The sequence below is a fragment of the Tursiops truncatus genome, chromosome 8, assembly GCF_011762595.2.
Source record: "Tursiops truncatus isolate mTurTru1 chromosome 8, mTurTru1.mat.Y, whole genome shotgun sequence".
Classification (NCBI taxonomy): domain Eukaryota; kingdom Metazoa; phylum Chordata; class Mammalia; order Artiodactyla; family Delphinidae; genus Tursiops; species Tursiops truncatus.
Window position 1 is genome coordinate 31,246,330 of NC_047041.1, and position 17,144 is coordinate 31,263,473.

General features: G+C 37.0%; 1 protein-coding gene across 12 annotated transcripts in view; it reads right to left on the minus strand.

The window, feature by feature from the left end:
* The window catches only part of YAP1 (Yes1 associated transcriptional regulator), a 105,302-nt gene that overhangs the window by 41,833 nt on the left and 46,325 nt on the right, over window positions 1-17,144 (minus strand). For all 12 annotated transcript variants that reach the window (XM_019923777.3, XM_019923775.3, XM_019923776.3 and 9 more), the window contains exon 3: window positions 16,733-16,848. In XM_019923777.3, the coding sequence (XP_019779336.1) occupies window positions 16,733-16,848 (116 nt within the window). The remainder of the gene's footprint in view (window positions 1-16,732; window positions 16,849-17,144) is intronic.

The window sequence follows — 17,144 nt, forward strand, 5'->3', positions numbered from 1 at the left end:
TTTCTTGTAATCTATTCCCTGGGGGAAAAACTGAACAACTTTAGTTTTGTGATATGTTCTGGATTTTTTTCTTGTGCACAGTTTGTGACACACATGCATAACCACTGATGTCATGCTCTACCTGAACCATACTTGCTATATTCACTTAATATATATTATAGACATCTTTTCTTAACACAACACATAAGTCTCTCTCATTCTTTTTAATGGCTTCACAGATCTTACTGCACAGATATATTAGAATTCATTTATCCCTTTTCCCAGTGTTACATATCAGTTCTTTGTAAATTTTTTTGCTCTTATAAATAATAGTGCAATGCACAACCTCTGGGGGGCAGCAATGGCAGCAACACCTCTACCACTAACTAGCTCCATTAGTACCATCACACACCATGTTCTTAGCCATATCATACAGATGAAACACAGTTACATTCAGACAGATCACTTGCCCAAGGTAAACAATAAAGTAAACTTCCCTAAGGTAAAGATTTAAACCCAGGCAGTCTGACTTCAGAGCTTCTGCTTTTAAACCATACAACACACTGCTTCCCAAAGATATAAATACATTCCCCAAAACTTATGCAGGTGTTTCCATACATTAAATTTGCAAACAATCAAAAACAAAGCTCTAACTAATTTTAGACATGAGGATATAAAGGAGAGACAAGCCCAGTATACAAATAAAGAGCATAGTGATTTCTGCCTATTTTCTCATCATATTTCTAATTAAAGAATTAAATAATGTACATATGAAATAGAATAATTACTATATAATTAATTTTATAAGCACTCAAATTGATACCAAATATACATACTAAACACAAAAGAATGCTTTTATATTCACGTATGTTGTTCATTTAACATTGGATAAAAATTTAATGTTGTGTGTAAAGAGACTGTCTAAAATAGGATGTCCGGGCTTCCCTGGTGGCGCAGTGGTTGAGAGTCTGCCTGCCAATGCAGGGGATACGGGTTCGTGCCCCGGTCCGGGAAGATCCCACATGCTGTGGAGCGGCTGGGCCCGTGAGCCACAACTACTGAGCCTGAGCGTCTGGAGCTTGTGCTCCGTAACAAGAGAGGCCGCGGCAGTGAGAGGCCCGCGCACCGCGATGAAGAGTGGCCCCCGCTCGCCGCAACTAGAGAAAGCCGACGCACAGAAAAGAAGACCCAGCACAGCCAAAAATAAATAAATAAATGAAATTTAAAAAAAATTAAAAAATAAAATAAAATAGGATGTCCGCTTTATAAAAAAAGAAAGCTACTACTGATAAAGGCAAAGGAGTAGAGGAGGAAAGATTACCTTTAAACAGCTTTGCACCACAATCGAATTCTTAGTAATAGAAAAAAGAAAACTGAAAAGAAACAAATCTTCAATCTTAAATGTGAACTAAATAAACAACAATCGATCTGGGCTTTATTCACCCACAAAAAGAATTTTCAGTTAAATGCTCTCTCTTTAGAAGAAATTTGGTGACCTGATAATGCAAGGTTTCTATGTCATTATGGTTAAACTAACTGCCGAATAACCATAAGAAGGTGAGAAAGCAAGAGTGATATATTTTCTGAATCATCAAGCTGCACAGGCTACTGAAAGTTTGATGCAAGCATCTGTTTGGTCTAGAGTTGGAATGGAGTAAGGTCAGTAAGTCTAAGGGGAAATCTAGGCTTCTCACAAAACTAGATTTATAATAAGAGGAGACTACAGGGACAGATCAAAATAAATGTAGAATACCTTTGAGTTCAATTTACATCTTGATTTTAGTGTCATAAATATTCTAACTTCTCCAAGAAGGAGTATATAAAATGAAGCAAACAGAAGTAGCAATATTTTATTTACTTAAGATAAATACAAGCTGAGCCCCACCCCTAGAATTTCTGACTCAGTAGGTTTGGGGCTGGGCCTGAAAATTCCCAGATGATGCTGATGCTGCTGGTCCAAGGAACATACTTTTGACAAACACTGACCTAAAAATAACTACTTAGAATTCTTTGGCTGGTATAGAACTGTTTCTTGAATTTATGTAACTTGTATAAAACTATAATTATTCACTGTTAGGCATCATGGGCAGTTCAGAGGCCGAACTATCAAGCACTGCATGTCTGAGAATGGCACACAGCCACATCTGCTAGAATAAGATGAGGCAAATGGCTCAACATCTATCAGGATAAATAAAGTCATAAGAAGGGCGATGCTTCTTTTTTTAAAAAACTGAAATGGCTCAAGCAACTATCATGGAGAAGTAGACCAAAATACATTATCTTGTTTGTCCTCTAATGACCAGATGGAAATGAAGAGTAGGACTCTGGAGGCAAGTAAACTGATGTGATCCATGGGAACTACTACTCGTAACTTAGCTTTAAACCATTTTTAGCTGAGAACTCTTCACTTTCTCAATTCAAATGAAGAGTCATCTCTCTGTGCTGGCAAAATATTTTCTTTATTAACTAATGCCATAAAATTGATCACACAGTATTATTTGTTTATATGCATTTTCTTCCAGGCTAGACTGTGAAATACCTAACACAGGAGTGTATATTTTGCATTTTTCTATTTTACTGTCGAGTAGGATGCCTACTACTCAGCAAGGGCAGGAATTTACATGTTGGCTGACATTAATGTAATCAAAACAAAATTCAATTAAAATTCTTTATTTATGCTTGTCAGAGAAAAATATCCCGTTTCATCCTCTCCACGTAAGTTCAATTTCTCCATTATTTGGTATCACTTAAATTGAAGGCACAGGGATATAGCAAATTCTTTTATTCAGTTAAGTATTTATTGAGTCCCTACTATATTCAGGCTCTAATCTAGACCCCTGGACATACAGAGATAAGCAAAACAGTTCCTGTTTCATGGAATTTATGTTCTAGCCAGGAAGACAGGCAGATATGTATAGTACAATGTTGGCTAACAATAAGTGCAGTGAAAAAAAAAACAAAAAACAAAATGAGTGCAAAAAAAACAACAACAAAAAACAAACCAGCATGAGTGCAAAACCAAAACAACCAAAACAACAAAAACATAAACCTGGAAATGGTGTTTTCAAAATGTGGACTAAGAAGGGCCAAACTGAGAAAGTGACCTTAAAGCTGAGACTCGTACACAATGCAAGCCAGCGTGTGGTGATGTGGGGCATGAGCATTCCAGTCAGGGAAACAGCGAGGAGGCCAGTATGAAGGGGGTAGAATAAGCAAGGAATGAGGTACGGTGATTCACTTTGTTTTTATGATCCAGACTTGATCAGAAAACCTCTCAGCATTTTAACCAGTAAATAGTTGAATGGGTTATACCTAAAGGGGACCACCAATACTAAAGGATAATAACAACGTCTCCAAACTCATGGACAACCTCTAAACATGTGAGAGTGGGCAATAAACATTTTCATCCCAGATTATGCTTACATACACTAAAGGCAGGCCCTTTGACATGGGAAAGATATGGGAGTTTTCCAAGGCTGGGCTATCATGCCTAACCACCACATCAAAGTCTTTTGGAAAAAGGAGGAGATAAAAAATAAGCCCTGGATCAAGAAGGTAAACAGAAAGAGGTCATCATTTTAATAATATGTAAAGAGGGTGAGAAATTTGAATTAGGACAAGCAAGAGAGAGCGGTAGGCTATAATTAAAGTAATTCATAAATTAGAATTACTTACCCTTGGGGGAAATAAATTTTTATGTAGGATTTACTACTATTGGTTGAATGATAACTACTATAACAAATACTAACTTCCTGCAATGTTTTGAAAACAAATAAAATATTCTATGTCATAATACTGAAGGTGACTCAACATCAACTTCCTGCTCTTGCCTAAGGACCTTCTTGCATTAGTAATGACTAACAAACCATTTGCAATGTCTAATCAAGCCAGAAAGTCTTGATTATGCCACAAGATGAACAACCTCTCCCTCTCACCTGCCCCACAATTCAGGAATAAAGATGTCACCCAGGACACTGAAAGTTTACTAAACACACCCCTATCATGGTTCAAAGTACAGGGCTATCAAGAAGTTGTTTCCTTAGAATGTAAGAGGAGTGGCTGGAGAAGTAGATGCAATACATCTTTCAAAGGAATCTAACTTTGAAGAATTTGTTTTGAAATTCTGGTCTCTTACATTTATGATGAATCACAAACTCTATTATTATACGTAAAGCATTGTTCTAAGTTTTTGCAAGCAAATTAACTCATTTAACAGTCCCATGGCATAGGCCCTATTATTATTCCCACTTTACAAATGAGGAAACTATTGCCTCAGATCACTTAGCCCAGACTAGTAACTGGCAGAGCCTGGATTCAAACCCAGATAGTTCTAGCTCTCCAGAACTCATGCTCTTAAGTACTACACTGCAAATACGACAAACATTAATGAAAAGTAGTGTTTTTTAAAATTTCTTTTCCTAGAACTTTCATGAAATCCCATTGCTTCAGTCATATTCACATAGATGGCTCCTACATCTTTAATGCTTCTCACAAGGTCAACACTAGTCTTTCTTCTCCACCAACTGGACACCAACACTTCAAAGAACATGTCCTCATATTTTGAGTTGACGTTACTTTAAAATTCAATTGCCCCTGTTCCTCAAATCAAACTTTACTGTAGACTTTCGTATTTCCATGACTAAACTTTAGCAGTAGCCTACCAATTGGTTTTTTCTTTTTTCTTTTTTTTTTTTTTTCGGTACGCGGGCCTCTCACTGTTGTGGCCTCTCCCGTTGCGGAGCACAGGCTCCGAATGCGCAGGCTCAGCGGCCATGGCTCACGGGCCCAGCCGCTCCGCGGCATGTGGGATCTTCCCGGACCGGGGCACGAACCCATGTCCCCTGCATCGGCAGGCGGACTCAACCACTGCGCCACCAGGGAAGCCCTACCCATTGGTTTTAATCAACTGCAACATTAAACATTATATGTACCTTAAGAGCATCTTGCCTCACACCTTCTCTGGGGAAGTAGCTCTATGACTCAGGGCTCCCTAAAGCCCACAGGAAAGATTCTCAAATCTTAATTGGGTTATTCAAGGTCCTCTGTTGTCACGCATTACATAGCACAGTGCACAGGTTCTGAAAGCATCACCACTACCATTCATACCTCTCCTCACCCAGTCTTCTTTCAGTCCTTCAAACTCTTCCTCCTCTCCTCTCTCCAGGACCACCCTGCAGGCACCTTTCTCCCTGCCCTCCTTGCTTAGCTAACGCCTTACTCGTCCCTCCCCAATGTGAATGCCCCTTCCTCAAGAGGGCTTTGCTTACATATACAGTAGTTTCCTCTACTATTGCACCCGGTGCTCTCTCTTTGGTAAGATGATCCTATCACATTAGTAATTTAGTAATCCATTCAAAGTTAGTCCTCCTGCTGCATGGCCTGTCTTTCCAGTACTTAGCAGGGTCATGCACTTTTCACCTCCACACATATCCCCAATGCACACACCCCAGCCTGTCTCCTCCTAGCCTCCACTATTTTTACCCACTGAAATTCCACTCCATTTTCATGCTGTATCTTTGCAAAGCTTTTCTCAATTCCTATCCCACTAGTAAGAGTCCTCCCCACCTGTGAACTGAAATTGCACTTGTTTTTGATTTCGTGGATGCTCACTGAAGATTGTCTTGTATTTGTTCTTTTACACTGAGTTTAATTCAGAATTTATCATTCTGCCCTAGAATACAGAAAAAGAGTTTTCCTTTTTTTTTTGAGTGGGTATGTTCAATTTTGCAAGGTTGCTCAGGACAAGGATGGCATCATTCATCAGAAACTACCACCAGGTTAGACTGTGATTCTTTGATCTTGCAGACGTGTGGTTTTTAAAGTATTTGAGAACTAAAATATATGCACCCCTGACTCTTCTGCAGTTTTGCTTCTAAGGGAGTCTTTCATAACCACTAACATCTGAAATTCATATGCTTGACCTCATAAGTCCTAAACAATCCTTAACAAAATTCTGTCCACACTACTAAAATTTTTAGGTAGACTCAATGGAAAAGGTTGTCGTGTATAATAAACCCTATAATATCACTGTCACTAACTTTTTTTGTGGCTTCAATAAGCAAAACACGGGATAAGCGTGTATAAATGCATTTGTTGAAGAAAAAGCAGGTTATAAAATCAAGGTTTGGTAAAAAAAATGATTTCTCTTCTGGCTTCCAAAGTAACTGTTTTATTTTCAGGGTGAAAACTGATTTAAAGTGTGCAGCTCTAAGTTATGAGCTCAGGTTTTGTCATTTTTGTGTACTGACCTAGAGGCTGGAAACTAAAAAGATTATAAATATACCGATGAAAATCTGCTTCAGGCAAATAAATGCAAGGGTGGTAGCCAAGCCATTTCTTTTTTTTCCCCCTCGAGTTCAGGTGTTCTCCTATGTCATAAGTAGCTAGAAGGTTCTTCTGCCCAACTACTAGAACATACTGATGAGCCCAAACCCCCTGTAGATCACAATGCAGTGTAAGAGGAAACTCTGGCCCATACATCTGCAGGCTTAGATTGGAATTCTGGCAATGTTACTTATCTGTATTCTACTCACTAGCATATACTGTGTCCCCAAGCACCAAGCTCATGTCCTGTTTTAGCAGATGCCTCACTGAACTCTACTCATTTGCCTACATCCTGACATTTCTCCCCATCAAGCTCTAAGTCTTGAAGGAATCACCTTGATTTTTTTGCTCTTTATATCCGTAGAGCTTAGCACTACCACCAAATACAACCGAAGTTTGCTGAGCTGAAATGATTAAGAACTTATCTGTGAAAAGAAGCATTGATTGATCTTGGTCAAGTCATCTCTCCGATCTTTAGTTTGTGCTTTTATAGATGACAGACTTTTTTTATAAGTTGGTAACGTTTTGCAGCTTTTTTTTTTTTTGCAGCACGTGGGCCTCTCCCGTTGCGGAGCACAGGCTCCGGATGCGCAGGCTCAGCAGCCATGGCTTACGGGCCTAGCTGCTCCGTGGCATGTGGGATCTTCTCAGACCGGGGCACGAACCCATGTCCCCTGCATCGGCAGGCGGACTCTCAACCACTGCGCCACCAGGGAAGCCCCTGCAGCATTTTTATATTAAATGAGCTCTCATATGAAATGGTGGAGTCATCCATTTGTATTAGGCACTTAGTAAAGGTTTTTTCCCAACTGAAAATAGAAATATTAATAAAATAAAACAAGGAATAACAAAGTGGATCTTTAATAACATTTCTATGGTTTTAAGTTCACCATTCTAGAGTCTTCTATCTGTGTAGTCCATGAACCAGCATTATAGCACCTCCTGCAAATCTGTTAGAAATGCAGAATTTTACATCTCACCCCTGACCTATGGAATCAGAATCTGCATTGAAAAAAAATCCCCAGGCGATTCCTTTACACGTTACAAATTGAGAACCACTGATTTAAAATATGGAAAACTAACAATGCTTACTTTAAAACTCTTTTATAGAACTACCTACCACTAACCCAAATTTTACCAGTATAGCAAAAGTACCATTTGATGTTACTTGGTTAAAAAAACAAAAACCAATCATCTTTGATGCATTATAAATGAAATTAAACTCTAGAGACAGCATACTTTAAAGAAAACTGTGAAAGGTTTAGATTCAGACAGACCTGGTTTCAAATCCTGAATCCAAGATTTAATTATTAGCCTTCTAACCTTGGGCAAGTTACTAATCTGCTTGATGCTCACTTTCTTTATCCAGAAAATGGAGACAAAGATCTTCTCAATTAATTGTTGAAAGGATTAAAGGAGAAAGTGCTTGACAAAGGGAAGGGCTTATAGTAGGTACTTATAAAAAAAAAAGTCGTTCCCTACTCTTTCCTGGAAGTTTTGCCATTTTGTTCTAACAATATATTTAACTTATGAAAACTTGTGTATAATAATATTGAGATAGGTTTATGAGAAAATAAACCTGGATCTCAAAGAGGAAATGACTGAATAACAACAATAGGGAACCCATAGAAGGTTTTCCCTTAGATAGTGGAAGAACCCTAGAGAGGAGTCATTTTTAATGGGCTCCCAAATTTTTCAGGATAAAGCTCAAACTTCTTAGTTGATCACACAAAGGCCTTCTTTAGATGTCCTTAGTCTCATCTCCCCACCATTCCATCACTACTTATATGGTGCTGGGGGGTGTCAGGCTCAGTAATCTCTCACATAATGCTATCTTTATCTTCCCTTTTCTTCCGTAAACTTAACTCCCACTCATCTACTAAAATTCAGGTTCTAAATTCAACCACTTCTCACCACTTCCCTTCCACCACCTTGGTTCACTGTTTCCCCTGAGTTATTGCAATTGCCCCCTAACTAATCTCCGTACTTTTAGAAAACTTACTCAGATCGTATCACTCCTCTGTTCAAAACCTACAAGTCCCTATATAATAGGGCTTCCGTGCTACCTTTCAGTGACTGTTCCAGTTGCAATGGCCTTCTTACTGTGCCTCAAATGTGCCTCAGCAACTCTAAATCAGCTGTTGTGTTATGCATGGAACATTCCTCCCCTTTTGCCCAGATATCTTCATGGCTCTCAGTTCATTCAGATCTTTGCTCAAAAATCATCAAGTATAGAGGCCTACACTGGAGAAACTATCTAAAATGATCATTTCCCTCCTCCATCCCCCAGTCAGTCACTCTCTGGCCCTTAACTGGTTTACTTTTCTTTTCTCTTTCCATTTGTAACTACCTGACACATTGTGTACTTGTTTCTATTCTGTACTCTCACGATTTAGAATCGTGTCCTGCACATATTTTCAATTTTTGTTGAGGGAACGAACAAACCTCTGGCTCCTTAAAGATGTCTGCTCTACCCTCCCGACCACTTATTCACTTGTTCCTCCTCCACTTTCTCGGCACTTGGTGCATGTCTCCCATAACATTTATTGTTATAATTATATGGGAAAAAAAATGTTTTACCTTGACTCCATAATCTGAGGCCATTACAATGATGTCTAGTACAAAGTAGAGCATTTGATATTTGTTGAATGAATGATGTGGAAAGAGAACAATTCAATTGTCTCAAGGTGAATAATAAGACTGTTAAAAATCATCTGTCTCTTTGTCTGTTATAACTAGATGAACTTCGTAGAGGAAAAGGCCAAGTATAAGTTCAGAGAACTTTCTAATATGCAACTCTTCAGATTTTCTTCAGCGTAACTTGAGTGTTTTAGATTTTAACTTAATAGCTTACAGAGTTTTAGTATGTAAATTTATAAAAGATTAGCTTTCTATAAAGTTCATTTAGACTTCAGACATGTTCAAATAAAGCAATGACCTTTTGGTAAAATTTTAACCTAAAGTTTTATCACCTCTTTACCTTATTGACATCAAAAGAAAATATTTTGGAAAACTCTATTGTTGCAGGATTTTTTTCATTTCACTGATGCTGCCTATATATGGTAGTCTATGGATATCATTTTTAAAGAATTAGCATCTTAATCTTTCACACAAATATTTCTCTTATGAGTCATAAAATTATTGTAGCAAGAGAATAGCCAGAAGGATTTAGAAATCAGTAGGAAAGACAAAAATAATATTCTAACACTTATCAAGAGAAAAAACAGGCATTTATTTGGTTCTTAAATGTAAATAATTTAATCTCTTTCTCATCCTTTCTACTCCAAAGCTGAGCAAAGTTTCCAAATAATCACTACAAATAATCACTGGAGAAAAGTTGAACATGGACACCTATATTTTTAAACACCACTATCTAATAACTCATTATACTAAGAAAGCTGGTGGCAAGGATACATATCAAATTTTTTTCTTTATACTCTTTACAATATTATCCTACTCTTCTAAGTTAGTCTCTTGGTTAACATAACAGAAATAAGCTTATATCCTTTTCTTCTTCATTAGGTTCAGTATTTACAATAAAATCTCAGTAACTTTCAGAATTCAAATGAACTTTACTTTCCCAAATGATTACTTAAGAGACTTCTAATAGATTTTTTAAAATATTTGTTATTCATGCTCTAAGATCAGGTCAAGGGACATCAACAATCTTGAGTTTCTATATATCTCCCTTTGCTTTAGAAGAAAACCCCTAAAGTAAAGCAAAGACAGAAAGGAATTACCTTGTCTGAAATAATAGGGCATATAACTAAATGTATGAATACGGTACTGCCTAACACACTTGAGATTTAGATAATTATTTGGGATATCACAATTCCCAAGTGGACACAATCTTAGGAAAATGTTGACACTATAAAAAATACTGTTCTGAAGGTACTGAAAAACCAAGTAACTATATGTCCACTTTTCAACATGATTATTTTGGGCTTCTTTAATAAAGGAATGAAGAAATGAGTACTACTTTAAAAATAGTTCTATATCGTACATGCCAATAGCTTAAGTAATACATAAGCACACGCCTCGATTCCAGAATAACTGAATTTAAAGTTCTGCTGATATATTTGGGGTGAAGGGTGTCTTGCTCTGGGAGTCATTTTAGAAGTGTAGCTGGGTAGAATCAGAATAAAGAATGATAATTTATCAGCCAACATCTATTGTTCCATTTGCTAAATGTTGCTGCCTTGCCCAGGTATTCTGAGTTTTAATATTATTTAGAAAATACTTTTAAGTTAAAAATCATGACTGGAATCAGTTAATATCAAGAGTGATCCAGGGGGACTTCCCTGGTGGCGCAGTGGTAAAGAGTCCACCTGCCAATGCAGGGGACATGGGTTTGATCCCTGGTCCAGGAAGATCCCACATGCCGCGTCACAACTAAGCCTGTGCGCCACAACTACTGAGCCTGCACTCTAGAGCCCGCGAGCCACAATTACTGAGCCTGCGTGCTGCAACTATTGAAGCCCATGCACCTAGAGCTCGTGCTCCACAACGAGAAGCTACCACAATGAGAAGCCCACGCACCGCAACTGAAGACCAGCCCCCGCTCGCCGCAACTAGAGAAAGCCCGTGTGCAGCAACAAAGATCCAATGCAGCCCCCCCCTCCAAAAAAAAAAGACTGATCCCCAGTATATAGGGAGTGAAAAGCTCTCGCCATCAGAGTAAAGTAGAGGCCATTAGCTGCTCGGACACAAGTGGCATGTTTCATCAAGCAGCAAAGTCATGAAGCCATCAAGATTTTAAAATACCATGTGTAGGGCATCACGGGGTTTAACAAAGACTTCAGAAGAACTCCTATATACTGAAGATATGATAATTGCAAGCTATGTCATCTGCAACTTGCTTGGACATTCTCACTGAATTATTTTTTCTATTTCACAAATAAATATTTTTACCTTCATAATCCCTATACATTGTTTACTGATAACTTTTATTAAAATGAAATGGACTGGTCCATATTTTTAAACAGGAAAAATGGTTCTTGTTTCCATATTACTAACCATTTTTTCAGGAACTTAACAAGTAAATCAAGATACAAACTAAATAAAACAAACAGTTTCTTAAGGATTATATTCATTTGGATTATGCTTTTGCTTTTTACTATTTTCCCTTTTCCTGTGGCCATCTTTTCTTAATTTACCAAAATTTGCAGATGAGAAAAAAGCAAGCACTAATTCTGGTTTCAAAAAGATTATTTGGGATAAGAGATTGAGAGTAATAAAGTATACTGCCTTCGTCTCATACTTCATTCATTGCTTTGACTTTGGGCTTTATTACAGTTTTATTCCTGTTTGGTATACTTAAGTGTTGTTCCATATATTACGATTTCAGACTGACAAACAATTTCCATCTTACAATAATAAAAAACTTTAAGAATCAGAAAAGGTTTGACCCATGAGAAGAAAACCATATTTATATTTAACACTCTTATCAACACTCTCACGCTTGGAGAATCTATGTGAAACTAAAAGCCAGAAGACAACGCATGACTTGCGTAAGAACCAATGATGCATATTTGATGATAAAAAGCTTACAGAGATAAACATAACCCTAAAAAATAGTGTGGTAACAGATTTAAAAACTTATTTTAAATGAAGTAACAGTAATTACCAGGCAATGTAAACTGATTACACTGTAAAATATCAGATCAGATCACATTTACTTTTATATATTCAATATATTATACCAAGCACGGTATATTGTTAATACTAATTTCTATGTACCCATCACTTTATATAGATTGTGTCATTTAATCTTCACAATAGCCCTATAAATTCAGTGTTACTATTATTATTGTCACCCCGTTTTCCAAGTGAAGAAATGAGGCACAGGTAGATATACTCACTTATCTAAGATCTCATAGTCAGTTAAGTGACAGAGCTGGGATTCAAACCCATGTCCACCTGACCCCAGAGCCCTTGATCTTAACCCCTATTCTAAATTCCTTCTCAGTTCACTCCAAAGGTGAAAAGTAGAACTTAGAAGTTTGTGAACTACAACACATGAAGTAAGAATTATCAACTCCTAAAACCTGTGGTCCGCTGTGCAACTTCCCATACATCTTTACCTCTTCTGTGCTTTTTAAAGTTAAGAAACTCATATCAACTTTCTACCTGTTATTTTCACATTTCACATCTGTCCTATGTCATATTTTCCTTGGTAACAATCTCTCTTTCCCATTTGGTCTTTGGTCCTCTGACACAGATTACACAAAGCAGAAGTAATACGGCAGGCAAATATCAAGGAAGCTCTGTACTACCCACTCTGCTTGCTTCTGAATATTTTCCCCACTGCAATGGAGGTGCTTAGCAAATTCTTCCAACACACATCACCTTCCATGATCAAGAGGGCATTTTCTCCACCCATCTTGATATATTTCCTAGGAATTCCATGCAGGTTTTCATAATGGGGAAATCAGAAAGTGCTGCATTGGTAGATCTGGGCATTAGTCAAAAATAAATGCCAGACTTAAAACATGAAAATAATGAATCCCTTAAAATGTATCTGTAACAAGACATCTGACTTTGGATTGTTAGCAAAGGTAAATTTTAAAAAAGCAGACAACTGGTCTCATTGATTTTGTATAATTTAAATCAAGGTTTACACAATTTTTAATGGTCCTAAACAGTCACCAGTCCTTTGGCACCAAGTTATTTCTGGATTATCACAGAGTATATTTTCTTGACTTTAATGCTGCTTTAAGATTCAGCAATCTTGTGGGTCACTGTTAACAAGCTACTAATAAAAAACTTAACATCTTCATATAAATAGAGCTGGTTAAAGGAGAATTACCGCTTTTCTCTCCCCAAGTCCTTATCTTCTAATGTCTAAAACAAAAACCACTACTGTTTACCCAACTCTTAGTATACAGAACTATTTTATATAGATCCCAAGCATGCATCAAAAGGCTACGAATGTGCTATAAGCATAATACATTTTTAATATAACTTGTAAAGGGCAACATCAAGTAATTTAACAGAACAGGGTTTGTGTATACTTTTATATGTGTGTATATAGTATTATATATTTTAATGTAAAGTAAAATAGAACTATTATCTTACTAAATTATTCAAATTTCCTTTAATAATTTTCTTTTCCTCACTTTTCAAATTCCTTTCACAAAGTTCACTGTCTTGTCAATTAAATGGACAGTTAAAGAATATAAATTTCTTCCTAGGATCAAGTAAGGAACCCTTTCCAGGTGCAGCTTTGTTTTAAGTGATTTCTCAATTACATATATTTAGAAATTTGGCCAATTACAAATCACACATCTCCAGTCTAGCAATGAAATTCATCATTTCAACCTCATATTTTGAAAAAGGACTTATAAAAAGCAAAAGTAAACTAATCATTTTTGCTAAACCAAATCTGAGTGAAATAAATTGGATTTCATAAAATCTTAGAACTGGAGGAAATCTTAAAATATTATTCAGTTCCATTAAAAATTATGCAGAAAACTGGAGAGTCTGGAGAAAATACAGTATTTTAAAGGAAAGTGGCCTGATTAGAAATAATTAGAACAGAACACAAAGCTGGACTCAAATATTTGAATGAGGAGAGTTTTTTAAAAAGACTAACACTAGAAAGTTCTTGTTAAAATAATTAATGATAAAAATGTAAATCAAGCTGCATTTAGCTTGATTAACCCAGTAAAGTGCTTCAAAAGAGCTGTGTACCTTCCTCTTTTATTCAAAGGCTTCAGATTACCAGGTTCAGAAGGCATTCCCTTTAGGGTGAAAATTGTCTGTAGACACCCTGCTTAACTGGAAACAGGCTTGCTGCTTTGTTACAGTAAATACCCTGGAAATTTATTTATATACCCTCACAATTCTTGCTCACTGGCTCCAGGCTCTAAAAACTCAGAAGATTATTTTCCAAGCACAGAGGAGCATCAATTTTGCTGCTTTTCTCAAGGAGAAATCCTTGACTGAGAGATAAGATCATTTTCTCTTAAAGCTATTTGAGAAATCATGCTGTGTAACCTCAGTGGAGAATGCACAGCCGCCAAACTCCATGGGTTTGTTACAGATGGATAAGGACAAGACCCTGGGTTGAACCCTTATTAAAATGACATTATGGCTATAACTTTATGTGAACATGAGGTTATCAAGATTATAGTTCCCATGACATTCATTCCCAAGCATTTCAACACCATGTAGAAGTCTTCTATTTGTTTTTAAATAGTCACTCAATGTTTCTCAGATGTGAAGTGAGACTAATAACAGCACCTAACTTAAATGACCATTATGAGAATTGAATGAGATTGTACAAAATGACCTCATCAGGAAGCCTGACATATAAACAGGGCTTCCTATTATTATTTAATACCTTCTACTACCATTTAAACATGCTCAAGTCTCTTTCGGGGTGGCTTTTCCCATTTCAGGCCCTCCCTCCAACTCTCTCTGTCTCATACAATGCCCCCCCCACCCCGCTACCCACCCACTACAATCGTGCTTCTTGCCACTTTACTCAAACTGTTCCTGCCAGTCACCTCTTTTATTAATATACAGCAGTAAGCATGTCTATTAATTTATATGCAGTATATAAAAACACATTTCATATTTTATAAAACGCAGAGCTGAAATAAAAGATACACAAATATTCTAAAATCCATTAAAACCAATTTGATATATACTTTTGGTTTTAAACATAAATCTGAACACAAATTCTCCCCATTTCCTTAGACCATTACTATTAGAAAATTTAATAGGAAAAACATAAACAAACCAATGTTCTAAAAGAATCATAATCAACCTTTTAGATGCAAAATGCCTAATCTTTCAAAATAAAATTTATATTAATGAGTTGTTACTAATTTCCCAGGTATAGTTTTTGATGGATTATGACAAAATAAAAAATGTGCGTCATCTTCTTCGGATTATAAATACGAAGCAGCTTTCAGAACTTTTATTTGGAAATTTGATAATTAAAAAAATGGTTGTCAAGTAAAAATATCAGTCAATAAATACTTGCATAATTTTTTGCTTTTGAAAAATTTTAACTCAAGTGTCACATATAAAACAGGTTCTGAGGATAAGTAAATGTACTGATATTAAAATTAGCTAAAATGGAAGATAAAATGGAAGATTATATAAACTCTTCAAGAGTTTATATAAAGAAACTTTATGACAAGAGAAGCTCAGTCATGAATCTTGCCTTGACTTTCATTTTCTTGAATCCTTTCAAGTGTTCAACCCACCAAAGGCAAGAACATAGAGTTAATGCAACAGCAAAAACATTCTCACACATTGTCACCATCTTTAGGGGCAGAAGGACATTTCAAATTTTGTGACCTTTCCTGGTCAAGGAATCCTTGTGACAATGAACTGTACCACCCTCTCCAACTCTACCAGTCCCTTTCCAAAGGCTGCTGTTTAAGAAAATCTACAGTGCAGCTTCCAATAATATCATGTTGATCAGTTTATTGGGTAGGGAAGATGGATGGGCTGTGAAGGAGGAAGCCATTAAGGCCACTAGGGCTGCCAATTACAGCTGCCATCTGTGCCCTGACCCAGGACACTCAGTAAAGGGGATAAAGTGTGTTTGTGTGTGTTTGGGTGGGGTAAGGGAATGGTCAGAAATCCAGCCCAAATGCTCAATCCTTGATGCCAGGCATAGGGCTGCATCTTCCCAGAGGAAGGGGTACCTTTTCCTAACATGCACAAAGATGCATAATGGGTAGCTATGGCCTTGGGCCCATGTAACAAAGAAGAAGCCAGACAATTATCTAACTGACCTAGGGAAGAAGGAACTAAAGATTTACTTAGTATCTACTCCGTACTAGAACTGTAATATAAACGCTTTATATGTATTATATGATTTCCTTTAATATCTTCCTCTCTATAATAAGGGGCATGACCACTACCCATTATATAGATGAGAAAAACGGCAGATTTAAGTAAACTGCCAAATAGGAGACAGAAAAAAAATTTATACTCAGGTTTATCTTCTGTGAAAAAGGTGGAAATGTGTTAAATAACATGTACCAGCCCTAAGAAAGATGCTTTGAGCTTTATAAGTTGCTACCTTCCAGTTATTCTCAAGGTAGAACAAACATCCACTTTAAGAGGTGAGTTAAGAACACCACAGCTTGGCTTCCCATCCAAACCACAAAAGGAAGAGGGAAACTTCAACTCTAAGAGACACAAGAAAGTGGCACAATAAAACACAAGCATGTCAAAGTTAACCAAACTAGGAATTTGAGATAGTCACTTCAGAACTGAAACTTTAAAATCTGCTGGCTTTCAGCAGGTTATTTGAAATAAGATAAGTTTCCCTTATGAAAGTGGATAGAAAATAACCATCATCCATGCTCCAGTTTCCTTAAAAGAATAACTACTATTTTCCACAGAAAGTTTTATCAATGCACGAGCATTACTTGGTGTGCTCTAATTACAGCATTTCACTCACCTGAGGCTGAATTCATCATGTTCTGCTGCACTGGTGGACTGGTAGGGGATGTAACGTTCATCTGGGAGAGCATGGCCTTCCTGGGGTCCTGCCATGTTGTTGTTTGATCTATGTGACTGAGACAAAACATCCACTGCATTAGACAACAAATACGAGGCCCTAAAAACAACAACCTCACTTATCAACATAGGGTAGCTCTATGAAGCAGTAGGCAAAGGATTCTAAATTAGCTCTGTAAAAGCATACAGTCTTGTCACCTCACTGCTCTCACCCTTCCTCTGCAACCTTCTGTCATCCTTATATCTCTGAACTTTCCCCTCTTAGATCTTGCAAGTGCAAAATTTGAAAAAGTTATGTCTGGAGTTTTAAGTGAAGGGAAACCATTTTCACCTAGCAGACAATTATTATCCGC